The sequence below is a fragment of the Dryas octopetala genome, chromosome 4 (genome assembly GCF_963921425.1).
Source record: "Dryas octopetala chromosome 4, drDryOcto1.1, whole genome shotgun sequence".
Classification (NCBI taxonomy): Eukaryota; Viridiplantae; Streptophyta; class Magnoliopsida; order Rosales; family Rosaceae; genus Dryas; species Dryas octopetala.
Genome location: NC_141369.1, coordinates 8,445,646 through 8,473,366, shown reverse-complemented (window position 1 = coordinate 8,473,366; position 27,721 = coordinate 8,445,646). Strand labels below are relative to the sequence as shown.

Here is a 27,721-nt window from a genome sequence, read left to right as displayed (position 1 = left end):
CTGTCTCTGTCTAGTCCAATTGACCACATACCTCATCTCTCTCCCTCTCTTTCTTCTTCCCTCTTTTTCTTCTTCCTTCTCTCTTATCTCCCTTTCTCTGTCTTTGTCTTCTCTGATCGACCACCCCGACCCCAAGCCCAAGCCTTTCAGCTTCTCTTCTCTTTCTGGCATTTCTCTCATCTTTCCAGTATCTCTCTCATCTCTCCGACTTCTGTCTCCTTTCTCCGGCTTGGGTCGTCGCCAATCCGTAATCTTCGGCACCGACTGCATTGACCAGAGCCAACTAAGAAAGTGGGTTCGGGAGAGAGAATGGGTTCAGGTGTCGTTGCGGGGTGGGGAGTTGATAAGTCAGAGAGAGAAAGGGAGGAGGAGAGAGAAAAAGAGAGAGAGAGAGAGAGAGAGAGAGAGAGAGAGAGAAAGAGGTGGGTTAGGTTGGGTTGGGTTGGGTGTGCTGCACGGTGGTGCGGGTGGCTGGGGTGGGAGGTGTGGTGTGTTTGGTGATTTTGAGTGGGAGGTGTGTATTGTTTGGATGTTGGGTGGGGTGTGTAGAGTTTGATAGGAGCGGGTGTGTAATGAGAAATTTGGTGAGATGTTTAATTTGAAGTATTTTGATAATGGGAGGGGTGTGTTAAAGAGAAATTTTAAATTTTAAAAAAGAATATGAGGTGTGTATGAGAAAAATGTGTGCAAAAAAAAAAAAAGGTGTGTAAATATCAGCTCTCTTTTTTATTTGAATTTTATCAAGTGGGGTTGATAGCAGATTAACACGATAATGACCTGAAAACAACACAATACATTAACAAGTCATGTTTGGGTTTAAAATAATTTCACATGACATGACATTAACACCCTAATGTTAGATACGTAATGTATGTTATGGAGTCAATCACAGATGTAATTTTTTAGATGTGTAAGAGTTTTTGTTTGAAATATTTTACAAACTCCATACAAGACCGTTTAGTTGGTCACGTTCAGTGACTAGGTTCCCCAACGTGCATTCACACACTTGCTCTAGTGTCACAACACCATCTCCTTAAACGAACATGTATTAGTTTGTGCTAGCTAGTCTTATATATGGATTGTTAACGCCCAATTAACAATCTCTTAAGTCTTAACATACCAAATATTAAGAAATCTCAAGTGTGATATATAGATCATAATTCTCAAAGGCTAACTCATTATATTCCCTACTTGGATTCCATGGATTATTATTCATGCATTAAGTCAACAAATATAATCATGAATAATACTTAGGGAAAATGTTAGCAAAAAGACTATAACTATACTCCTATTTTTAGTTGAGGATCTCGTTTTCACTTTGCTTCAATCAAGGACTATTATTTTTCAAATATTTCAATCAAGGATATTCCGTCAACTCCGTCAAATTTTCTGTTAAAACCTTGTCACGTGACTTGTACGTGACCAGTTTGCAGGGGCATTTATGTACTTTTTGTGCATTTAAAAAATAATTATAAAATAAAAAAAAACTGGGAATTGAAACCCAGCCACACATACCTCACCTCTAGCCACCACCGACCCACCTTAATTTACTCCCCAGCCGCCACCGTCGACTCCCCCTCCATCATCGGTGACTCCCCCTCCACCGACGACTCCCTCTCCACTGGCCATCCATCTTCCCCATCAGCCCAGCCCCGCCCATTTCCTTTCTCTCATATCTCTCTGCCTCTCTTTCTCTCTCATCTCTCTCTGCATTTCCTCTATTTCTCTCTCATTGATCTCTATATGCCTCTCCTCTTTTTCTCGCACCCAGCCTTTACACCATGCTGACCCGGCCCTCCCCCTTCCCCTACCCAGCCTTGCCTCTCCCCTCACCACCTAGCCCGACCTTCTCTCATCTCTCTCTATCCCTCTCTCTCTCTCTCTCCGGCCCTTCCCCTTCCCCAACCCATCCTCGTCACGCCCCCCACCCAACCCTGGCCCCGTCTCTCTCCCGGGTTCGGGTCGACCCGTTTTACTCTCTCTCTCTCTTACAAGTTCGTGATTGATATTAAAGTGAATTGAAGGTAGCTGACAACCACTGTCTCTCTCAGTCGACCACTAAGTGTTCAACGAAATGCTTCACTGAATAAATTACGTTTTGATCGACAAAGCCGCAGAGATGAGGTACGTAAGGCCTCTGAGCTTGTTCCAAGATTTGGTATGGACCAATGCTCTTGAACGCAGGCGGTTGCTTGGTTTGGACGTAGGAGACAAGTACGTAGGCCTAGCTGTTTCGGACCTCCATAACAAGATTGCATCACCTCTGAGGTATTGAATTGAAATCCCTCTCACCTCCTTTTTGTTTTTTAGTTGATATTATTTGAAGGACTTACAGTTACAAAGAGTCACTAAATATTGAAGAAAATGCTGAAAAATTGGACTGGGAGGGGGAAAGGGGAGTGTCGGGCTGGGAGGGGGAAGGGGAGGGGCGGGGCTAGGTAGGGGAAGGGGGAGGGCCGGGTCGGCATGTTGCAGGGAGTGGCGGTGGTGGGAGATTTTTTTTTTTTTTTTTTTTAAATTCTTTAGTTTTATTTTTTAATATTTTTTTAGGAGAAATTACTTTTTTGTTCTTATGAATTGGTCACGTGACCCTCCTGTGATTAATTTTAACAGAAAATTTGACGAAGTTGACGAAATATCCTTAATTGAAACACTTGAAAAATAATAGTTCTTGATTGAAGCAAAGTGAAAACAAGATCCTCAACTGAAAATACGGGTATATATAGTTATAGTGGTTTTGCTAACATTTTCCCTAATACTTATGCCTATCAAAGAAAGGCTAACTCATTATATTCCCTACTTGGATTCCATGGATTATTATTCATGCATTAAGTCAACAAATATAATCATGAATAATACTTATGTCTATCAAAGGAATATTCCAAAGGGAATTTCTATATGTACTCTACCAAATGCTCAACACCCAATTTTTCTCCAAAACTTCATCTTTTACCCTTATTAAAATAAAAAATAAAAACTAACATAAAAAAAAAAATCCCAAAAACCACACCCACTTCGACATACCCGCTTTTTAGCAACCGCTTTGACACCTCCCTTCCTCGTCGATCTCTTTCACTTGGACGACTTCCCCCCTCCTCAACAGAGAGAGAGAGAGAGATAGAGAGATAGATAGATAGATAGATAGATAGATAGATAGATAGATAGATAGAGAGAGTTATACGGGAGGGAGAAGCTGACCAGAAAGGGTAGAGGTCTACAAGGGAGCAAGTCATCATATAGTTTTTAATTATTTTTAATTTTTCTTTTCAGTTTTGTTGCCATTTTAATTTAATGGACAAAAATGTTTCCTGCCACGTGTTGAGCTAGGATTCAATCCATATCACTAGTTCGTTTTTGGATTAGGGCGTGCCACCAAGTAATTGCTCGTACTTGGACAAATACAAAATGTGAATAATAAAGAAAATAAAAGTAAAGACAAGGCAAAAGTAAATCAAACGATTGTGGACTAAGAGAAACTAACTTGGTCAAGATTCATGTTCTTGCCTAAGCATTCCAAGACTTTTAAAGCTCTAATATAACAATAATAGTGTTGGTAAACTCGAAAACATTGACTGTGAGGCTGAGGGTGATAGGGCTTAAATAGAAACCAAAGATCTTTGAAAGGAAAACAAATTAATCCGATCGCATCCGGACTTGGCTGATACAAAACAGTAGTTCTCACCGCAAATCTAGCCATAAGCTTGAATGTGAGATCATAATAAACCGACAATTAATTGAAAAGACACAATAAATGCTAGTAAATGTTGGTAACTAGATCTAAATTAAATTAATTATATTTGAAAATAAAGGGAGAAAATCTCACTTAAGTAGAGCTGAGTACAAGTATCAAATAAATTCTGAAAATAAATGCAAGGGCACTAAAATCAACTACAGAAAATAACAAACAAGCTCTTGAAAATGACCAAAAAAAAAAAAAGAGAAGTCAAAGCATGGCAGTGTGCCAAAAGAATTTGCAGTGTTTGTAAATCTGTTGGGTGTGTGTAGGCGTCCGTTTTTCTCTTTTTAGCATAGTATTTATAAGAGAGAAGGCACAAAACCCTAGTCCTTCCATCTTGGATTGCTGACAAGTGTACGTTCATGAATGATTTTGCAAAAACCTAGTACAATCTTGACAGTTGGGACTAGATTTTGACAACTTTTCTCGGACATGTGTCAGCATGTAAGTGGCTTCATTTCTTTTGCCTTTGAAGATTCTCTCGGCAAGGTCTCTCCGAGAGCTTTGTTTCTTTTTCGCCCAAATTGAAAGAGCTTGCACTTATATGGGCCTTGAGAGTGGGCCAACCTGTTGGCTTGGGCCTTAGAATTGGTCTTGGGTCAAGCTTAAAACTTATGCCACGTCGCATAATTATAAATGGGTATAAACAATGGGGGAGAAATTGGAAGGATATGAATAGAGTTATTCTATCATACAAATTATATATATCATATGACTTGATTTGAAGGCATATTTTCAATACTAGCACAAATATGGTGCTTGCCACTAAGCCACTAAATAAGTTTAACAAGTTAATGGAAATACTGTTGGAAGAAATGAAGCTATGATTGTGTTGGCTGTTAATGTTATGTTGGTTGCCTCGTAGATGTGTCTACACAAAGAAATGGTCAATATAAATTATATATTTGACTGACATTTCCAACTTATGAAGAGACATGCATGAGAATAATCCTATACCTTATCACGCGTTAGATCAACTTTCTCTTTTGTCCAATTTTTGACCCATTCTCCATTGACTCTCCTCTCCTATATTCTTTCTCTTCCATGAATTTCAATCTTTGACAAATTTACAATTTCTTTGGGTAGGACTTTTCTTCAACATAATCCTGAATCTAAACACATAATTATTAATAATAAAGAATTAAAAGTATCAATTAAGTTTACTAATTAATAAACGGCTACCATTTAACACCTGAGATAGCTAGGTTAGAGATAATTACGTTTTGTATTATTTAGGCTTATTAAATTGTCATCTCTAAATAAAGTTAATTTTCATAATCAGAAGATTGATTTTTGATCCTAGATCTATTTGTGGTTTTATTATTACCAAATTATCAATACATACATAGATGTATTATGCTAACATGTAGATATCAAATGTTATGCAGACGTTTTTTTGACCTTTGAATTTGAAGGTTCACTTTTTACATTCTTAAAATATAAATTTTAAATAACTAGATCTAAATGCATATTATTTTTTAGGATCATGACATTTTATTTTTCACACAAATCTTGACACAAATTTTTAATGGGGTTTACTTCATATTAGATTTTAATGATTTGAACCGTCTATTTTATAGGACTTCATTAAAGGATAAGCTTTACAAAAAATTAAGTAAATCAAAAACTATTTACCTACAAAGATTAAATAGTCAATATTTTAAGTATTTATTTTGTTGACCATTTAATTTTTATTAATAAATAGTTTTTGATTTACCTAATTTTTTACAAAAATTATCTTTTAATAGAGACCTAAAAAATAGACAATTCGAATCATTGAAGTCTTATATGAAATAAACCCCACTAAAAACTTGTATAAAATATTATATCAAAAATATATTACTACGGATCCGTCTAATATATAATAAGATATGTATACACTATAGTCGGTCTCTAAAATTTAATATAAAACCCGAATTTAATAAAAATTAAGTCTTACCCAACATGACCGTCTTTTCTTCTGGATTGAACATAAACAAATGACAGTACAAAACTACAAATCGTTAAAAAAGTAGCATCCAAAAAACTAAGAGCCATTGGCAATTCAGCAATAGAAAATTCCATATTTTACACACACACACCCTCCCACAGCTGTTACCTCGATAGCGCCATTTTAGCTTATTTAGTAAGAGGTCGAGGTCTTATGACGTTAATCGTTTGCACATGTAAGAATGTCAAGTGGGTTGCTTGCTTGAGAATAAGCTGCAAAGGTCCCCCTTTCCTCCTCCTCCTCCTGTGTTTTGTTTCAGATCTGAAGCAGTCCATGGCCTATTAGTCTAAGATATTTAAAAGTCAACCAAAAGCCCCCCTAAAAACAACTTCTGGGTCTGCCTTGTTCTTGTGTTTTATGATTGGAAACAGGCAGATTTGCAGAGAAAAGTGAGATGGGGTTGGTAGGTGTTGGAGAAAATGGAAATGGACAAATGGGGTTGTCTGGAGTTCCATTGGGAGCCAAGAACAAATACAAGAGGATGGACTCAGCCGAGCTCAATGAGGAATTTGATGATGATGCTTCACACCACCACCATCAAGAAAAAAGGAGTAGAAGCACCAGGAAATATGTCCTTGCTTGTGCCATATTTGCTTCTCTGAACTCTGTTCTTCTTGGCTATGGTACGTATATATGCTCTTTTTTACTAATTAGCTTTCATTTTTTTGGTTCTTTTATTCAAACGACCCAAGTGTATTTATGAATGTTTCTATAAATGTATGAATTGCGTGTGTATTATTTTGTTGCTGTTGTCGATAAACATTTCATTGGTTTGTTCTCTTTATGTTCTGCTTTGTTAACTATAATGCTTAATTGGTCTAAGAATCTCCCATTCCTTTCTTAAGAATACCAAAAGTTGCTCATAATCATTTTTGCTTTATTTGATTGTCTAAATTTAGTAGGAAAAAAAGTAAAACTTGGAATTATATGACAATTCAAATATTATCTCTTTCTTTGGTCTTTGCCTTATTTTTCACGGAAATGAGTTCATCGACATTGTAAGGTAAACATCGAGGAGCTATTTAACTTATGTTTCTGAGTGATTTTGAACAAAAGGTAGCCCTCCAAAAATAGGTCAAAGGAAAAGTTATGCTTTCAAGTTTCCAGTAATGTGGGACCTGAGTAAATTAAACACTTTAGAGATAATTTGAGTCACCCATTTTTCTTTCAGCATTAGGGATACTTCTTGTTTTTATGTTCATATTTGGTATCTTTCATATTTAATCACCTACATAGGAACTCTGGCTGTATTAATTCTGTTTGCAACTAAGTCCTTCATGTAGTATCAGTAAATAAAAGTAATCAAGTTTATACCTGTTCTCAATGTTCCCCATTTTTAAAATTGTTTGGATTTTCTCAATCGGCAGATGTAGGTGTCATGAGTGGAGCAATCATATTCATTCAGGAAGATTTAAAGATAACTGAGGTACAAGAAGAAGTACTTGTTGGGATTTTGAGCATTGTTTCGCTTTTCGGTAGTTTAGCTGGTGGTAAAACATCAGATATTATTGGTAGAAAGTGGACAATGGCCTTAGCTGCTGTTGTCTTTCAAGCAGGTGCAGGTGTAATGACACTTGCTCCTTCATTTGAAGTACTGATGATTGGAAGACTCCTTGCCGGCGTTGGCATTGGCTTTGGTGTCATGATTGCCCCCATTTATATTGCTGAGATATCGCCCACCATTGCCAGAGGCTCACTTACCTCATTCCCAGAAATTTTCATAAATCTGGGAATTTTACTTGGCTACGTCTCGAACTATGCATTTTCTGGTCTTCCAGCACATATAAACTGGAGGGTAATGCTTGCAGTAGGAATTCTGCCTTCACTTTTCATTGGTTTTGCCCTTTTCATAATCCCCGAGTCTCCAAGGTGGTTGGTCATGCAGGGCCGTGTTGATGAGGCAAGATCAGTGTTGTTGAAAACAAATGAGCATGAAAGTGAGGTGGAGGATAGACTGAATGAAATACTAGTAGCTGCTGGAGCTTCCAATGCAGGGAAGTACGAGGAGAAATCTGTGACACGTGAACTCTTGAGTCCTTCTCCTTCACTTCTTCGGATGCTTATCACTGGTATTGGAATTCAATGTTTCCAACAGATAACAGGAATAGATGCAACTGTCTATTACAGCCCCGAAATCTTCAAAGAAGCTGGAATTGTGAATAAAACGAACCTACTTTCCGCTACAGTTGCTGTGGGTGTCACGAAGACTGTTTTTATATTGGTTGCTATTTTGCTTATTGACAAGATTGGAAGGAAGCCCTTGCTCTATGTCAGCACTATTGGAATGACTATTTGTTTATTCAGTTTGGGCCTTACTCTCTCTGTACTTGGGAAAGGACAGATTGGGATTGCATTTGCAATTCTGTCAGTTTGCGGGAATGTAGCCTTCTTCTCTGTTGGAATGGGCCCTATTTGCTGGGTTTTGACATCCGAAATCTTTCCTCTAAGGCTGCGTGCTCAAGCTTCAGCGCTTGGGGCTGTGGGTAACAGGGTGTGCAGTGGCCTAGTTGCCATGTCTTTTCTCTCAGTTTCCGGTGCAATTTCATTTGGTGGAACATTCTTTACCTTTTCTGCAATTTCAGCTCTTTCTATTGTATTCGTCTACACCCTTGTTCCAGAAACCAAAGGGAAGTCATTGGAGCAGATTGAGTTGCTTTTCCAGACTGAACAATGGCAAGGAAGTCAAGTGGAACTAGGAGATGTTGAGCATCTTGTGCAGAAAGAATGATTGGTCAGGGAAGCTCATTTGATGAGCCTAAATCTTCCCGGTCTCACTACCCTTCAACTGGTTTGAATGAGGATACAGATTGTTCATAATTCAGAACTTTCACGTTGCTGATGGAACGATTGTGAGTGTGAATTTGCAGGATGTGGATTTCTATGGAGAACCTTGCTTGCACAGATAGTTCTCTGCAGCCAAATAAGATAGCTACCAAAGGGAGCACAAAACATGTTTTGAGTTGTATCTTGTTAAGTTAACGTACAATGTATATCTCTTGAGTTGCCACAGGGGTTTGACAATGGGATACTTGAATTACATTTGGAATGTTCCAAAACAAAATCTTAATAAAGTTTCACAACTATTAGAGATGGAGAATGGAATTGATTAGTTGTCTTATCATTATTATAGAGCTGCATAATTTCCAGTTTTGTGGTTAGTTTGGTCCAGTTTATTTGATGAATCATGATTGTGTATTTGAGCGTTACAATGAACATACCCCCACATACAAAAGCAACCACAAATGCTCCACAAAGCATACAAGTCAGCAGCAAATGGAGCAATGTAAGCAAAACTAAAGTTAAAATCTTCTTTCTTTTGGGTTCAGTTTATGCTATATATGTAATTTCAAATCAATGAACAATTTTAACAATTAAAAATGACATGGTATTTGTTCATGGGATATTTTAAGCTTTTATGCATGGAGGTGAGAACCTGAACCCTGCAAATTAAAGCTCAAGCTATTGGATGGGCAATATATAATGGCTGCTTTGCCTTTTTTTATTTTCTTTTTTCATTTTCTAATGGAAAAACGTAGGCGGTAGTAGAAAGCTAGGTTTGCCTTTTTTTTTTTTTTTTTTTTATAAATATAAAGGGTTATCAACTTGATCTGTTTTTTTTTTTTTTTGCCAGGGTTATCAACTTGATCTTAAAGCATTGTAATGGACAAACATATCCCGAGGATGTCCATGTATCAGTATCTGACAATTCTTTAAGCTATGAAAGTGTTGCAAATTTCAAGCAGTGGCAACATATGTGCACATCAGTACATGCAAGGATACATCAGCGGTGTGTGAACTACTCACAAACTTTCGCTAACTAACAAAGACGAAGATGAAGAAGATCCTCCAGTAAGAACCTGCATAAACAAACACATAAAACACAAAACGGAAAAGTTTAGCTATGGCCTCTAAAGTTTGACCCTTGTTCTATTGTTATAATTTTTTTTTTTTTGCCAAATCGATCCTTGAACTTTATTTTGGTGCAAAATGTGAGAACCCGAAAATAAATTATTTTGGAGACAACGATAATTTTTGAGAATTTTAAAAATTTATTTGTGGTCAAATAGAATTATTTTACAATAATCATATTATTTGCAGTGATAATGATTTATTTCTAATTATTATATCAATTTGGAGATATTAATATTTAATTAAGACATTTTGGAATTCAATAAATAAATTTGAGGTTGTAGAATAATTAATAATATTAGTCGAGACGAGTCCATAGGATTTTACAGAATGCTTTTCGGACTTCGGAGTTAATTTTAGCGAATTATATGAGATTTTAAAGGTTTTAAGTGAATCATTGAGAAATAAGAAAATTCATTAAGATTTATGATTTGATTTTAGTCTGGATAGATACAGCTCAAGCCTAAGCTATGAGCATGTAGGCGCAAGCAGAACGCAAACCAGAGCTAAGACGAAGAAATTATGGACGTTAGAAGTTCAGAGGTATATTTTAGTCATTTTTCCTTCTAGGGTTTAGTATATATACGTGGCCAACATCAGTAACACTTGGGCATGATCCGGATTGCACACCCAAACTCGCTCACAGGACCTGATTACTCGCTAACCTAACCTAATCAGCGTTTTGTCGTTCGATCACTGCTCGACGCCGGACCAGTGGCATTCTTACCACCTTGACGATGCCAACCTCTATGTGCCAATCAATCACGACAATGACAGAATGACGTCAAAATTGATTTGACCCTTTTTCGGCCATCTCCATTTTCTGGCGATGGCGTAGGCTCTCACTGGAACCAAAAGGTTCCTCTCAGTGAGCTGTTCATCCTAGTACCCTTCCTTTACTTCGATGACGGTGAATCAATGATTCAAAGGCAGTAGCTTCTCCGTCGGTTTTCCAACAACTCTGACAATTGTTAGTTGTGACCCAGGTATCAAACTTCATCTACTTTTCGTCCTCTACATGTCAGTTGGATATGATTGGTATGAAATTAGGTAGATTTGAAAACCCTAATTCGTCCACCCACGGCCACACGCATGGTGGCTGTTTTGGGCCCCTTTAAATCGATTTTGACTCTCTCTCATCCTATTGAACTTAAATGAATTAATGAATTCCTAACTTTGGAACTTGAGAATTTGTTGTTTGGTGTGGAAATTGATTTGGGCAACCACCGAATCCGGCGGTCACCGTGGATTCCAACCACCCATGACCTCTCAAATGATTTTAATTATGTAATTGCTACTAGTTGATGTAGGGCAATTTGTGGTTATCTTGGGAATTGATTTGAATTTCGAAATCGATCTGTTATCAAAATCGAAACCGAATAGAGATGATCGACCATAGAAGGTGAGGAAAATAAAATCCAATAGTATTTACTTTATATATATCACCACCGTTAATTATTGAGTTGGAGTTGAACTAGTTTGGTTGTTGGTTTTGATTGAAAATTTTAGAGATTTCAAAGAACTTGGGGATGAGATCGATCGGTTATCGAATACGAAACTAGCTAGGATGGCGACGATCATTAACTATTAATCCCCGGCTAAGGTATGCATTGTTCGTTCCGCTTCATTTGTGTAATTAGGGTAGATGTTTGGATTTAATTAACTTTGGACTTATCATTAGGCTTCTCTTAATTATATCGAATTTAGGTGATTTGACTAATCACTTCAAGTACGGTGTGGTGATGTAAGGATGAACTGAAAGAATTCTTGGATTGACATGTGGGATCATGTTATGCTTTATAAGTGGATGTATGAGCATGCTATGAATTCCTTTTGTGAACAAAGTAAACAAGATTTGTGTATTGCATTGTTTTAAGTGTTTTTCGTTGAGTTCACTATATGTACTAACTATTTGCATTTACTAGTTTCAAACCTAGCCGGGGTAGTCCCTTGCTAAGCGATAAACGTATGTGATGCTCACTCTTATATGAATTTTGTAGGTATTGTGGATACAAATACAAAGGAATTGGATTGAGGTTGAGCAGACGCTCTCTAATGATGTCATTATTGTCAGCCTTGGAGCTAATTTCATTTTATTTACATTTCAGCCTCAATTTTATTCAATCATTCTAAGTTTGTATATTTCATTTTAGTCTCGTTATTCCTTTATTTCCAAAAAGGTTTGTAATAATTATTTTATTTTCTTACTTTTCACTTTTCAATTATGAGATTTGCAAGGCTACGTGCCAAATGTTTTATTCAGGGTTGGGTGTTTTAAATTGCAAATTTTATAAATAGGTCAAGGTTACTCAAAACACATGTAACCTTGAGTGGGGTTGGTTTCTTTAAATAAATATTTTTTAAAAATATGTTTAATTTTCCGTTATCATAATTAAAATTCTAGTCTAACCTGTTTTAAACAAAAGGGCTTAACGTATTTTAAGAAACTTGAGACTATAATGCCTTGGCGATTTAGTGTTGTACCCTCGGGATCCTTAAAGTACGTGCCGCTATCACATGCCGAGGTTTTGGGGCTTGACACAAGATCCCTTGCCATCAGCTTAGTCAAGAAATCCGTCAAAAATGGTCATATAACCACTTTTTCAGAGCTACTTTTGTCAAATCAATTATAATAGAGTCAAATTTGAGTCCATTATAATACAAATAATTAGATTATGATTTCCAACATGCATTTAACTCTAGTTCACTCAAATTGACTCTATTATAATTAATCCGAATAAATAATATTGTAAAAGTGATCACATAACCAATTTTTGACGGAATTTTGTACTGAGCTAACCAATTCTTGGTTTTTTTTTCGGGAGGATTGCGAAGGCATGCTACCACCAAGTTGATCTCAGCCTGAACAAAATTGAGAATAAGTTAAATCTAACCTCTCGTCAGAAGATTGTGTGGTCGAGCAAGAAAAAAAATTGAATAATTAAATGCAACTTAAATTTAAATGGAATTAAAAGACAAAAACGTAAACTAAAGAGCTCGAAAGTAAAGTGTAGAGAAATTGTTTGTGGATAAATCCACATGGATTCAATGGCCAATCAGAGATCAACACGTGGCATATCAGGTTTTATTTTTGCTCTGACTTTTCAACGGTCAATTTGGTCAGACCTAACCATCCATGTCACCAGGCCAGCTCGGCACTTCATACATTGTACAATTCGGTTCGGCTCTTACCTTCGGGTTGCCTGAGTCCTATCTGAACCGAACCGATATTGGGATCTCTTAGGAACTTGAGGGTTCATCTTTTCCTAGACATCTCAGTTCGGCTCTGCATTTGCATGTTATCCAATCACCATTCATGGCTGGTTTACACTTGGAGTAATCATTACACTAATCACCTGATTAGCTCAGCCCGGGTCATCCACGTTCGATCCGATCACATATAGGTTTCACATCTACGCATGGTGAGATACATGTGTTTAGAAAGGCTCGGCCTCCCACCGCCATTCTAGAAGATCAAGTTGGGATGAACCGCTATACTCAAGTGCATCTGACATGACTTTCTGACAAACTTGACATCCCAGCTCACAACCATGACTATTAGGGCATTCCACTTGATCAAGCATGCTTGCATTCAATGCAGCATTGAATGCAAAGGCAATTGGTAGTTGTGCATGCTATTCCTGACTAGAGATGTGACATCTTCTCAGCCATTCACCCACATGCAGGTAACCTAAAGACTTACCTCTTCCTTTGCCTATATAAAGCCACTTATATGCACAAAGGAAGGGTTCACAAATTCCTTACAAACTACACACAATCAGCTGAGAATAACCCAGAAGATTTACATTGTTCTTTCATATTCTCCCAAGTTCATATCTTGTTCTTGCTTTGTTCTTGCTTGTTCTTACCCAAACATCATCAAACACATCCCACTGACTTCACCATCGGAGTGTATTTGGCCGCACCACACCGGTCCATCTCCTTTGATCTTGTGTTCATGCAGGAAGATCTCGTCAGCTTCAACCAGCAATCCAACAAATCTTGATCATCATTATTCAACATCCAACTCATCATCCAATAAGGCTTCTTATCAACCAGATCATCCATTTAAGTTGTTGTATCAATCTTACTGAAATTTGCATCAACATAAATTAAATAAGATTTTTATTTAAATAAAATTGAAAAATAAAAACAATAAAGTAAATCGATACTAAGACCTCGTTTAAGACTTATCAGAGTTTCAAACATAAATAGAAAATGACAATGAAAATATGAAGACTTATGAATTGAAAAGTGGAAGAAATTTGACAAGCGTGGTATCTGAATTGTTTGTGTTGACTAATGTAGTGGATGCATTTGGATCAAGCAAGTCATGAAAATTAATTTTGCAATGAGTAAGCATCATTACACCTCTCAGTGGTGCAAAAGAGACAATTAGGAGAATAGAGAAAGTGGCATCGAAAAGAATATAGAGTCAATTAACCACGCCTCCTTGGGTGATATCTCTTTTCTTATCTGTCATTTATTCGATCTCTTATTTAATTTTTTTTCTTCTTTTTTGTTAACCTAATATATATATGTCCTATATTGATTGAGTTATTTACACTAATTTAATTTTTTGCATATGGGGTGTAAGTATAATTTTTGAAATTTTATGGAGTATATGTGAAAAAACGATAAACTTCGAGGGTATAAGTGTAAATAATTATATATTAATTAGCTAGAGATGGATTAATTGAAGTATATATGGACTGCTGCATGTGTTTATATGGATCTGTATATGGCTTATTACACAATTCTGAATACTCGTTTCTTCACCCCACACTAAAATAACTATAAAAAAACCCCTTAATTTATCAATTAATATTTATAAAAAACCTTTACTCATAACCTTATTTTTATTTAGTACATCTGGAGGCTAGTACTTGATATTTTTTCTTGTGTCATTAGATCGACAAACTCTAATCGACAAAATTAGTATTTCTAGTGTAGGAGATTAATTTTTCTTCGGCTTTGTGTGCATTGTGTCTTGTATTAGCATATTAATTTTTTGAATATAGTATGTAATTAAAATATATTTGTATAAGTAATTTTCAAATATAACCAGCAGTTTGTAACTGAATGATAATAACAATTACAATGGTAAATGACGAACAATCAAAGTGTTAGAAACTTAAAATGTGATAGAGGGAGCTTTGTTTATTGGAGCTTGTTTAGTGCTTTACGTAACATAACTAATCCTAAAGCAAAGTGAGTGAGGTGAGTAGGTTGGCAAAGACAATTTTGTCCCTAAAGAGTAAAGTCAACAATATTGACATTAATTAAAACGCTTGTTAAATTGAGGCTTTGTCTATTTATTCCCTCTCCCATTAATAGTGTCTTATTGTTCAACTTTCTCCTCTCACTCAAGAGTCAGTGTCTCTCAATCGATCGCTCTCATGGAGAAGATCCAGCACAAAGATGTGGAAGTAAGAGGACTAAAGCTTCATGTAGCTGAAATTGGAACTGGTAATTAACATCCAATATTACCAATTCTTTACTAGATTGATCGATCCATCATTCATTTTCCTTACTATTTTTCAAACACTGACAACAATGATCAACTGTATGTGCAGGTCCAAAGGTTGTGGTATTCCTGCAAGGATTTCCAGAAATTTGGTACACGTGGAGGCACCAGATGGTTGCTGCGGCAAACAAGGGCTACCGAGCAATAGCCATTGATTTCAGGGGCTATGGGCTTTCGGAGCAGCCAGCTGAACCGGAGAAGGCCACCTTCATGGACCTTGTCCACGATGTTGTTGCCCTTTTGGATTCTTTGGCCATTAACAAGGTAAAATATATAATCAACACACTAATTGACCCACTTGTTGCAAAGGGTGCTAATATTAGCTTTAATTAGTTTCTTAATTAATTGGTGGTTTTTGTTTATCAAACTATTTTAAAAAGAGTAATCAGACTTCGGTGTTATGTGGGTCTTGTATCTCTAGTGATTAAAAACCCAAACATCAGTTAATTTTGCATTTGAGGTTCGCACCCCCATTTCCTAATATCATTTTACAAACAAAAAAAATCCGAATTTTGTGCTCGATCAATTCTTCAATTGAGTGATTTTAGTGTAAATTTCTCTCACAAATGTAGGGTAAGGCCCTTAATCATGAGTGAGTCTTAATCCACACGTGAAAAAAAGGATCACACCAGAACCATCCTATATATCGCAAATTTTTCTTTTTTCTTTTTCTGAAAGAAAAATTACATAAAATTAAGTTCATTACATGCATATTATAAAGCCTAAAATTAAAGTTCTAATTTTTGTTTGTACATTGAAACCAGGCTTTTCTTGTTGGGAAGGATTTTGGAGCTCTGCCTGTTTACATGGTATGATGCAGAACGGATGGCGGAGAAGTTTATGCAACAGCTTGATCGTTGCAAACCCAAGAAATTGGAGAAATAATTTCTACTAGTCGGAGGGTTTGGCTCTGAAAGTGGTATTAATGCATATCGTTTCGAAGGGAATCGCGAGACGAGTCAAACTCATCGCTATGCCATGACGTATGGGCTTTTTCGGCCATCCGAGATCGTTTAGGGCCTCAAAACTGCATTCTAAACTTTTAGACATTTTATTTATTTTCGTTTTTATTTTATTTGGGTTTGTAATTATCCGTGGGCCTTAATTATATGGTTGTTTGCGCCCTAGGGTTTCGTTAAGCGTACTTAAGCAATTTTTACAATTGCTAGCGGATCATTCTATTATTTTTATCAAACTAATTGTTGAGGTTTTCTCTCAATTTCCTAGTGGATTCCAGGCTTCTTGTTCTTTTAGGTTTACGTTTGTAAACCTTTGGCTGATTGTACTGCATCATGGTAGCTGCTCTCCACCCAGAGCGAGTACCTGGCATCATAACACTAGGTGTTCCTTTCATGCTACCAGGTCTCTCTGCTGTCCAAAATCATCTCCTTCCTCAAGGCTTCTACACGACAAGGTGGCAGGTATATATGGTTGAGACAGAGTATCCAACATCGGGAATGTTAAGCATTGTGTTACGATTAATAAGAACTTGGGCCTTGTTACCCATTACTAATTGATTTTGGGTTGGATGTTGCAATTTCCTTAGTATCATTTTGCCATTAACATCTTCATTTTCACGATAAAACTTTTCATCCCGGAATCTGTTATAATAATATTTCTAAGTTCTTACCTATGTACCTAATTCCAGGAGCCAGGACGGGCAGAAAAAGATTTCGGCCGCTTTGATGTAAAGAGTGTGATAAGGAACATCTACATTCTCTTCTCTGGAAGTGAGGTCCCAGTAGCTGCTGAAGACCAAGAAATCATGGATTTGTTTGACCCAACCACTCCTCTACCACCGTGGTTTTCTGAGGAAGATCTTGCAGTCTATGCATCTCTGTATGAGAAATTTGGATTCCGTTTTCCATTGCGAGTTCCATACAGGTAGATATCGTCCTAGTCGAACATATGATGCTAATTAGTCTCCCCAAAATGCGTACCCGAAAAACCATATAATCTAATTCTCTTGTTGATGTAGAACTCTGGCAACGGATTGCGGTTTAACTGATCCAAAAGTCTCAGCTCCATCACTGCTTATCATGGGTGAGAAGGACTACGTCTTAAAATTTCCAGGGATGGAGGACTACATACGATCTGGGGCAGTGAAGCATTTTGTGCCTGATTTGGACATTACATTCATTGCAGAAGGGTGTCATTTTGTGCATGAACAATTTCCAGAGCAAATTAATCAGCTGATTATCGGTTTCCTTGACAAGCATAGTATCTAATTTAGATGCTCAATGTGCCTGGGAACAATATAATTTAGGAGAAGAAAATAATGTCATGTGTGGCATATGCTAAAAAGGCTTGGTCTTTATATTACAATTTGGGAAGTAATAAAGAAACTCTTGCTCCTATCATTCTATCTTGTCATCTCCACATTCGTTCTGAAAATATATGCATATGACTTTCGATTTCCTGCTTGATAGAAAAATTCACTTTGTGCGTGACAACACGTGCCAATAAGTTGGTTTATATTCAAGAAAAAAAGACAAACAATTTGTTAATCAAAAGGACATGTCAAGTGCGTACGTTAATGGTCATCATATTAAACCATCGAGCGATGCAAATGCAGATGTAGCTGTCGAGTGCTCAGTCCAACCCAGGAGATGTCCATTAGACTGCAGTTAAATGTGTTCTTAAATACTTGAGAAGAACAAAGGACATATTTCTAGTCTATGGTGGAGGACATACTAAACTCTGGAAACGGAAAAAACATGGAATCTAATTATTTTTAAAATTAAGTACCTTCCAAAATATAATTTCATTAGAGTACGTTCCTTTGTTTATGCAAAACTCTGGCAACGGATTGCGGTTTAACTGACCCAAAAGTCTCAGCTCCATCACTTTTTATCATGGGTTAGAAGGACTACGTCTTAAGATTTCCAAGGATGGAGGACTATAAACGGATTGGGGCAGTGAAGCATTTCGTGTCCGATTTGGACATTACATTCATTGTAGAAGGGTGTCATTTTGTGCATGAACAATTTCCAGAGCAAGTTAATCAACTCATTATCAGTTTCCTTGACAAGCATGCGGTACCTAATGTAGATGCTCAATGTGCTTGAGAACATTATAATTCAGGAGAGGAAAATAATGTCTAGGTTCTATGGCATATGCTAAAAATGCTCGACCTTAAATTACAATATGGGAATAAAAGCCTCTGTCATTCTATCTTTTGTCATCTTACATAATCAGTCTCGTTCGAGATATATGGTTATGATCGTTGATTTCCTATATTCGAGTGTTGTTGCTTGATTAACTTTTGTGTTGCTACTTGTGCTTATGATCAAAACAACATCTCGTTAAACTTTAGAATTAAGCGTATAGGATTAGGGTTTATTTTATATTGGATTTAAATGAAGGTCGATGGACAAAATACTATATCAATGCAGAAAATATATTCACATGAAGATTTATTTGAAATTCTCTTTAGGCAGTAGGCAGCAATGGGGCCAATTGGCCAGATTCCACCGTCATCTGTCCTATTATGTCACTATAGACTCATCTAAGTGCATGTCTGCCATAGTGACCAACTCGACCAGCGTAACACTTCTTTCATATATGTTTCGCAAACTCTTGGCTTGTTTCAACCATGTACCAAAACAAAAGACTAGTTTAGTAGGTTTCATCGGAGGTGCCAAATTATGTTGTAGCGAAAAAAGTCTCTTGGCTACTTGTGCAGCCGAGATTGATTACAATTTTGGACTTTTTTTTAACTTCTTATGCGGGCGTGCCACCAATTGTGTCGAAAGCCCAATACTGAGAGTGTGTGTTTGGTTGCTTCTTTTGGGTTAATGGGTTGAACTTGACTTCATCGAGCGACCACGTGGCCGAGAAAGCGCCAAACTCGGCCTAGGATATTTTTCCGCTCAGTCTTGCTAGGACTTGACTAATTTGGTCTAATGGCTATGGCATATGGGTACACTTGAAGGATTTTACGGTTAGGTTTAAATGGACAATGCTTAAATTGAAACAAAATACTTTGAAAACAAATGTAAATCTAACTTCATTAACAAGACACTGGTAAATGATAGTGGTCTTGGCCACATACCTACCTAGGGTTGTGAATCGGTCTGGTCGGGTCCATATTGGACAAACAACCAACCCACCCGACCAATCGACTTTGCCTATTTCTTACAATCGACAACCGATCTGACTATTGTTGGTCAGTTGATGGTTGCACAACCGACTATGTCTGTTGAGTCGGGTCAATTGGTTGAATACATTCAAAAGAGAGCTGCTATTTGCACACCCCTAATTTTCTTTTTGCACACAATTTTCTCCTACACACCCCTTTTCAATGTTTGAAATGCAAAATTTCTTTTTGACACACCCCTTTTATGGCCAAAATACCCCAATCTCACAAATATACCTAAATTTATCCTTACACACCCTCTCAACCCAAACACTACACACCCCCACAAACACATCTACACTACACACCCTCCCTACCCCACCCCACCTCACAACCAACCAATCAACCAGCACACACCCAACCGAACACCCCACCATTGCCGACACCCACCTTCAGCTTCATCACCGCCGTCATTGCCGTCGTCAGCGCCGCCGTGAACCCCATCAAATTTCTGCCGTCGTCAGCGCCGCCATCGTCTATTTCACAGCCACCGGAAGTGAGTTTCCCGAGTGCCACATTTTTTGTTTATGTAAATGTTAATGTAATACGTTTTTGAGTGATTTCAATTAGTTAATCCATCCCAAATACCGTTTTCGTCTGTTTGAGATGATTTGTAGCGAAGATTTTCGGGTTTTAGAGTGAGGATTTTTGGGGTTTTTTTTTTTCTGAGTTTGCAGCTCGTTCGGCACTGGTCTGCCGAACGAATTCATTTCATTCGGCAGCCAGCTACCGAACGAAATGAATTGGTTCGGCAGTACTCTACCGAACGAATACAAAATTTCAGATTTTCCTATTTTGGTTCGACAGTCATGGTTCGACAGATGACTGTCGAACAATTCATATTGGTTCGACATCCAACTGCCGAATAATGAATATTGGTTCGGTGGTTACCTGCCGAATGAAATGAATTGATTCGGTGGTTACCTGCAGAACGAATGCAAAATTTCAGATTTTCCTATTTTGGTTCGACAGATGACTGTCGAAGAATTCATATTGGTTCGACAGCCATCTGTCGAACAGTTGCCACTTGGTTCGAGAGCCAACTGCCGAACCACCTGTGTTGAATTTTTTTTTTTTTTTTAAGTTTTTGAAAAATCATATATTTGCTAAAACAATTTTCAATTTCTTGTTTAAAAATATAGGATGGACAGAAGAAGAGTCAGACGTGGTGCATCTTCATCCAGAGGGGAAGTCCTCGATGTTGCCGATGATGTGCACAGAACACGACCCACAGCTTCTGGGCGAAGAAGGCTAGTACAAGCACGAGTTAGTCGTGAGGCAGTTCCTGAACAAGCTGAGGTTCCGGTTGAGGATTACAATGAGGATAATCCCAACGAGCTTGCTGAGCCTTTCCCGGGAGGTCTCATTGACATGTCCCTGTTGAGGAGTTATGGAACTCACGTAGCTGCTGACATTTGGAACAACGAGGTATGATCTTTAACAGTTGGTATTATATGCTTGTGTAACTTGTAGTAATAATGAGTGAATTTCTTTGGTTATGTTTGAATTAGGAACGGGAGCCTTTGAGGTGCATGTCCAAAACCACCAAGCTTCGTGAGTGGAAGTTGTGGGCCAGAACAGATAATGACCGGTTGAAGGGATATGTCATTAATTCTGGGTTGACATCACTGGTGCAGTGTTCTTACTGTACAGTTGATAAAGTGTTGGTGTCCGCTTTTGTTGAAAGGTGGCATCCGGAGACCAATACATTTCACCTGCGTTTTGGTGAGATGACCATCACACTAGATAATGTAGCCAACATTTTAGACATTCCGGTTGGTGGTGCACCAGTGGCTACACTTGTCGAGGATAACATTGCTTCTGAATATCTACTAATTGCATATTTAGGAGTTAGTGGGGATCAGGCATCAGAGCAGTTGATGGACTTTCGTGCTGAGTACGTACGATTAGAGTGGTTACGTACGTGCTTTAGTGATGTCACTGATGCCGACTCTAAGCATGAAATCCAATGTGCAGCCTGGACGTATTGGGTTGTACCCTGTTTGTAGATAAGACTGGCACAAGGGTACAAGTCCAATATCTCAGACTGCTCACTGATCTAGACACCGTTAGCCATTATGCATGGGGCGCTGGATGCCTAGCATGGTTGTTTAGGCAGTTTGGATTTGCCTCTCGATCTAGTGTCAAACAAATCGGCGAATATATGACACTGATAGAGGCTTGGGTGTACGAGCACATGCACACCATTTTCGGTCCATCGTACGATATAAATTACTCCGAGAATTCACCTCGTGCGCTCTGCTGGACTCCAAGGCGGGATTGTGGCAGTGATCTTGAAGCAGTGCAAAGAATACGGCAACGACTTAATGTTTTGTCGGCTGACGAGGTATATTTGTAATTTAGAATTCTTTTTATAAATTTAGGATTATATTATTATGTTAATGTTTTCAACTATATAATGTTATTGTTTTTTTTTTTTTTTTTTCAAGTTATTTGGGAACCATACAAATTCCAAAGACAAACACACTCGTTGCCAGCTATAGCATTCTTCACAGGGATGATAAGTTGTTTTGATGTTGTTGAGCCTTATTGCCCTGAGAGAGTACTTAGGCAGTTTGGGAGGGTACAGACGATTCCCCCTGCACCACGTGCGATTTTTCAGGGGGTTCGAGGTTCGAATGCGCACTCGTACAGACCCATGTATAATTATTTAGCTGATATGTGGGAGGCATGGGGGAATCACGTGTTGTCTAAGGAGGCGCACAGTATACCGATGAGGCGGCCATCGGATACTGTAAGAGGGTATATCGATTGGTTCACCTCTATATCACATCCAATCGTTCACAACCCTACTCGCAGAGGTGCATTTGACCCACACGCCACATCAGATATTTCATACTATCGGGTACGTAAATTTACACAATAAATTTTCTCATTTTCCGACTGTATCTGCTACTGTTCGCATATTTTGGCTTTTAGGAGCGCGAGGCTCGTATGCTACGGATTACCCAGCCGATTATTGACATGGGCGAAGAAGTTGTTATCACACGTCCTACTCACCTCTATCAGTCGATTCAGAGTTTGCAACATATTTTACAGGGGACGCACTTGCAGGACACTATGACATACCAACGCGGCTCGAGACGACGTCCCCGCCAATGATTATGCGTTGATATTTTTGTAGTTTGTGTAACTAGATAAGGTTTTATTTATGTCAAATACTATGATTAATTGATATAATTGAACTACCTCATTATTTATGTGAAATACTTAGGTTCATGCAAAAAAAAAAATTCAAATATACAAAAATGAATATACTTGCCATGATAAATCCACATACTTATATATATTTAAATAATACAATAATCTCATCATAAGTCAATACAAATGCATCAAGTCCAGAACATAATTAATCACTATCAAGAGACACAGGTTCTTGTGTGGATGGATCACTATGGCATACAAGTTCTTTGAATTGCTCAAGGCGATGTTGGTATCTAGTATACCACATTTTTGCGCTTTCGGTGACATACAAGGTCTACACGGTAGGAATAGGTGGCATGGGATGATCCGGTACCAAGTGTATCTATAAAATAGCATTATACATGAGTCTTAAAGATAATTTAAATATCCAATAAAACAAACCATATAGTTCAATGTGTACCTGTACGAAATGATCGTCATTGACAAAATCGATACCAATCTCACGAATCTCGGATCTCTCTAGTATATCTGGGTGTACGCTAAATGGTAGGCATGTTAGGCATAACGACCTACATACATGGGTCACCACTACACTATAGCATGTCGCAATAACATATCTCATCTCCGGCATGTCCATCTAATAATCCTTTGGTGCAAGAAGAGGTTTTTCAAAATACTCAATCGAATGCTTTAGCTCATCAACTCGAGATTGACCAAATATGGACTCATATAGGATGGACAATGACCGTAACGAGTGGAATAAATCTATGCGCACTTTCCGCCACGCATCTTCACCCAACCCCAAAGCCAAAGCTACGACTCTATAGCCACAATGACCGTCGGATTTCACATCAGTGGCACCTGTAATGAATGGCCTAATGCTAGCTTTGAATTGCTGTGTATACCGGTGGGTCGAAACAGATGGCGTGAGTGATGTCTTATATGCCTGTAGAAAAATATAAATAAATTCGATTATACAATGAGTATTAGTAAAATAAAGTAAGATCATCCGGTTTGAATGAATTATATACCTTCAATTTGAATATTCTTGCCTTTGGCATCTTCTTTGACTAATTGGTGCCAACTGTACATATTGTAGGTGATGGTGAGTGGCTATCTTGACCCGAAAGTGCATACTCAAAGGCAGATGACAAACGGCGGGTAGAATTTTCGGCTTTACTAGGGCGCCCTTTAGTCTTTACCTTCGCACGCGGTTCTTTTAGCCTCGTTATCTCTGAATTCATAAGCTCTTCTATTTTCAAACTTATCATCCTCTTAGTATTTTCATTCTGTCCTTCCATCCATATTGCTAGTCTATCAAGTGTTGATTGAACCGGTGGATTTGACACTATGACTTGTGGTTCGTGAAGCATATCAAATCCTTCAATTCCGGCTGTCTCATTTTCACTTGGATAAACGTTCGACTCTTCTCAAATGATGCCTTAATGTGTGTATGCTGCAATACTAACAATGAGTGTATATGTGCCCAAGAGGTATCAAAGGGAAGCTGGCTAAAGCCAAGTTCCCTTTTTAGCTTCGCATGTGCACTTTCCGCCCTATTAATAAGTCAAGTTAGTTTATATGCAACACAATATAATCATTAACTAGTAATGCCAAATATGTGAAAGTGTTTATCTATTGGAAGTTGTATTACCAAAATGCATACATGTGTCTGTCCATACAGCCATAAACTTCTCCTTGAAAGGTATCAACCAAGTGTCCTTCAAATAGTCAATAACTCTAGGAACCAAACCGAACTTAGATTCAATCTGCTATAAGTCTCTTAAATACACATCTTCTGACGTTGAATTTACCAAGGAATACCATGAACTATAAAACTTATCCCAATCATCCTTGGTTCTAAACTTTTTCTTGCAATTTACCATCACATTTTTGCTAATGTGCCACCTACACAATAAATGTCTAGCAGTAGGAAAAACTGCAAAGATTGCATTCATGAGTGCTAGATCTCGGTCTGTGACAATCACACCAGGAAGGCAATCATCGCTGAGTAACGACCTCAATCTAGTAAAAGCCCAAATGTAGTTGTCTTCCTTCTCATAACTAATGTAAGCAAATGCAACTGAGAAAGTCATGTTTGTGGATGTGACCCCAACAATCTCAAATAGTGGCAGACGGTACCATTAGTCTTATACGTGCAATCCATGATCAATACATGTGGAAATACACGTAAGAGATCAACACAACCAGGGTGGCTCCAAAACAAATCAGTCACAATATCATCACCACCAGCACATCTATGCCACTCAAAGTATTTGTGTTCAGATAACTTACTTAGCAAACACTGCATTTCGGTTTTTCCAGCCTTCTCTTTCACCCTATTGCAGTGTCTGACATTGTATATTGTTTTGATTGTTGTTGTATTCTAATAATCCCTTTCCTTTAAGATGGTCAAAATTTGCTTCGGTTTCACTAAACTCTTAGACATATCCCCCAATAAAAAACTCTCTGTTTCAGATAATCTCCCCACAAATGAATGTCCTTCACCAGTAACTAAAACTCTATGGTTATGCACTCCACATACCACACTTAGCTTCCATTCATCCTCATTACCAGTTTGCACACCCTTTAATGAGAAGGGGCATCCACATCTTTTTGTAGTAGAGTCCCTACCATCCTTAGGACGTTTTACTATACAACTATCGGCATCATACTTGGATGGCCTATGGCGACCACTTCGTTTGCAACCAAGGAACATTCTAGCTTTCTTCTTCCCCACCCCTGCTGTATTAGACCTCATAATGACAATGACTATGTTGTTCGTCCTTCCTTATGCACGTGCCCAGTTAACCAATGCATCCCTCGAATGAAATATCTACACATATATAATTTACATTATTCACATTTCAACTACATTTACAACATATATTTCCCAAATAACAAATTCATACCTCATGTGTTGTGAATTCATTACTATAGTCACGTGAGTATTCGGTCAAAACCTTGGCCTCGACCTCGGCCCCAATATAGTCCTCAACCTTGCTGTTTCGAGTAGAAGCACCACCATATTGCTCATATTGTTCATCATCCTACACATAAAACATGAAAATAATGTTAAAACAGTACGTTCGGTAAAAGGTTACCGAACGAAAAGAATCTGTTCGGTAGAAGGTTACCGAACGAAATGAATATGTTCGCTAGTAATCTGCCGAACCAATAACCTTCGTTCGACAGTTGACTACCGAACAATATCGATTTTACGTAAAGAAAATACTTCATTCGACAGATGTCTTCTGAACATATGTAAAACGTTCGGTAGGTTTCTGTCGAAATTTATAAGTTCATTCGGCGAACAGTCATCGAATGGATTTTTTTTTTGAAATTTTCATTCGGCAGGTAACCACCGAATATATTAGTTATGTTAGATACCCATCTGTCGAACAATTGAGAAACATTCGGCACTGGTTCGCTGAACGAACCGCGAACAGAAAATGAAAAAAAAAACGAAAAAAAAGAAAAAAAATTACTATCATACCTCGTCTGAAGGCGAATATGGGACGAGTGAATGCTCCATTCATGAAAACTAATATGTATTTCTACAATATTACTCCCTATATGTGACCAAGAGAGAAAACTTAGGGTTTAATGGAAGAAAGATGAAGAGATGAGGTTATGAGAGGAGGGGGTGTGCAATGAGAGTTTTAGGATTTTTTTGGCTAAGGTTTAAGAGTGTTGGGTGGGGTGTGTAAGAGTGTTAGGTTGGGTGTGTAAGGAGATTTTTTTTTTTTTTTTTCAAATAATAAAGGTTGTCCTTTTTGGTCATTTCTCTTTGTGTCAATTAGGTAAATTCACAAATTAGGTTGTTAGGGGTGTGCAAAAAAAAAAAATTAGAGGTGTGCAAATAGCAGCTCTCATTCAAAAAACTCACACAAGGGTTTTAAACACCCAAAAGTCAGAAAACATCTGACTTTCTCTCTCCTCACTCGCGCACCCTTATCTCTGTCTCTTCTCTCTCATCTCTTTCTCTCACCGATCACTATCTCCTGTGATTTCTTGGCCATTAGGCGGCCAACGATGACAAGACTACCACTGTTCTCTTCCTCTCTCCATCATCTTCCTTCCCCAGCCTTCGATCACCCAGAAACCTAACAGAAAACCCAGAACCCAGCCCAAACCAATCTTGCCCTCCTGCTGACGATTCGCCGTTTTTGGCAGAGTAGAGACACTGGACCAGTTGGATCTTCTTCTCCTCGATCATTCCGGTGAACATGGTGGTGCCCTTCGATCATTCAATCAACCACCATAGAAGGCGTTTCGAGGCCAGGAAGCCGCAGTGGACCTTTTGTCATATAGCCTTTTCAAGAGCTTCAATACCCCAATCCAGATTTGCTAGTACTGCTTGATCCGAGTATCGAACCTCTGTTTCTTTGCCACAGCTTCCATCTTCTATAGCCTATCTCTCAGCACAGTGTAAAATTTTTGTTCATTCTTGCCTAAAGATATGTTCCTTGCCTGTGTTGACTTCTCTGCTCTTTATTGATCAGTTGATCATTCAATGACATTTTGATTTTTGCTTCTGGGTAGGTTTGGCTTTGCTGTATATATTATAATTTTGTCATATATATTCTACCAGGAGCTACACAACCCAAGCTTCCTAAAGTCGGTTGTTGGATCGGTTGTCGGCTAACTGGCTTTAGCCATTTTCACAACCACCAACCGAACCAACTATATTGAGTCGGGTTGGAACAACCGACCCGACCTTTGTGGGTCGATTTTCAGTTGCATATCAGCCCCAAAAACAAGTTGGTATTGGGTCGATTGTCAGGTAAAAACCGACTCATTCCCATCCTAGACCTACCCATCCTTGTTTGAAATATATGGAAAGTAAACGGGTGCTAGAAATGTAAACATTCTATGTAAGAATACTAAAATCAATACTAAAGCTTTAAAGTAAAACCCTAGTAGAGCTAACAACAAGGAAAAAAATGACTTAAAAAGGGAATTACAAGTGCTGGAAATGGAAATTGCGAGAACTCTTGGAAAATAAAGATAGATCTGAATTTCTGGAGATAAATTGACATAGTTTGAGTTTTTGTTTTGTTGAGTGCCTATCCTTCTTCTTTGAGGTTGAGATTTATAATGGAGGCAGCTTGATTCTCACGAAATTTTCAGATTGATGACACGTGTACGGCTAAGGATCATAGGTACAAATTTGTACCAATAGAAAGCTGTTGATGTCAGGAACTCCTAGGAATGTTGATGTCTTGCCTAGGCCTAGGTTCTTATCATGTTCAT

General features: G+C 38.0%; 2 protein-coding genes across 2 annotated transcripts; both read left to right on the top strand.

The window, feature by feature from the left end:
• The first annotated feature begins 5,762 nt into the window (after positions 1-5,762).
• LOC147286512 (putative polyol transporter 4) lies at positions 5,763-8,823 on the top strand. The gene is made up of 2 exons (XM_086240529.1): positions 5,763-6,349; positions 7,094-8,823. The coding sequence occupies exons 1-2, from the start codon at positions 6,121-6,123 to the stop codon at positions 8,452-8,454; spliced, it is 1,590 nt and encodes a 529-aa protein (XP_086096655.1). The 5' UTR covers positions 5,763-6,120; the 3' UTR covers positions 8,455-8,823.
• Positions 8,824-15,023: 6,200 nt separating this feature from the next.
• Positions 15,024-17,498, top strand: LOC147286511 (epoxide hydrolase 2-like). Its single transcript, XM_086241084.1, has 7 exons — positions 15,024-15,104; positions 15,212-15,426; positions 15,927-15,971; positions 16,117-16,120; positions 16,462-16,583; positions 16,811-17,046; positions 17,141-17,498. The coding sequence occupies exons 1-7, from the start codon at positions 15,035-15,037 to the stop codon at positions 17,388-17,390; spliced, it is 942 nt and encodes a 313-aa protein (XP_086097210.1). The 5' UTR covers positions 15,024-15,034; the 3' UTR covers positions 17,391-17,498.
• Positions 17,499-27,721: the final 10,223 nt, after the last annotated feature.

Bases quoted from the DNA above. Each gene is read 5' to 3' on its own strand.
- LOC147286512 (XM_086240529.1), top strand. From the start codon at position 6,121: ATGGGGTTGGTAGGTGTTGGAGAAAATGGAAATGGACAAATGGGGTTG. The intron at 6,350-7,093 runs GTACGTATATAT...CTCAATCGGCAG, and splicing joins CTCTGTTCTTCTTGGCTATG to ATGTAGGTGTCATGAGTGGA.
- LOC147286511 (XM_086241084.1), top strand. From the start codon at position 15,035: ATGGAGAAGATCCAGCACAAAGATGTGGAAGTAAGAGGACTAAAGCTT. The intron at 15,427-15,926 runs GTAAAATATATA...CATTGAAACCAG, and splicing joins ATTCTTTGGCCATTAACAAG to GCTTTTCTTGTTGGGAAGGA. The intron at 16,584-16,810 runs GTATATATGGTT...ACCTAATTCCAG, and splicing joins TCTACACGACAAGGTGGCAG to GAGCCAGGACGGGCAGAAAA.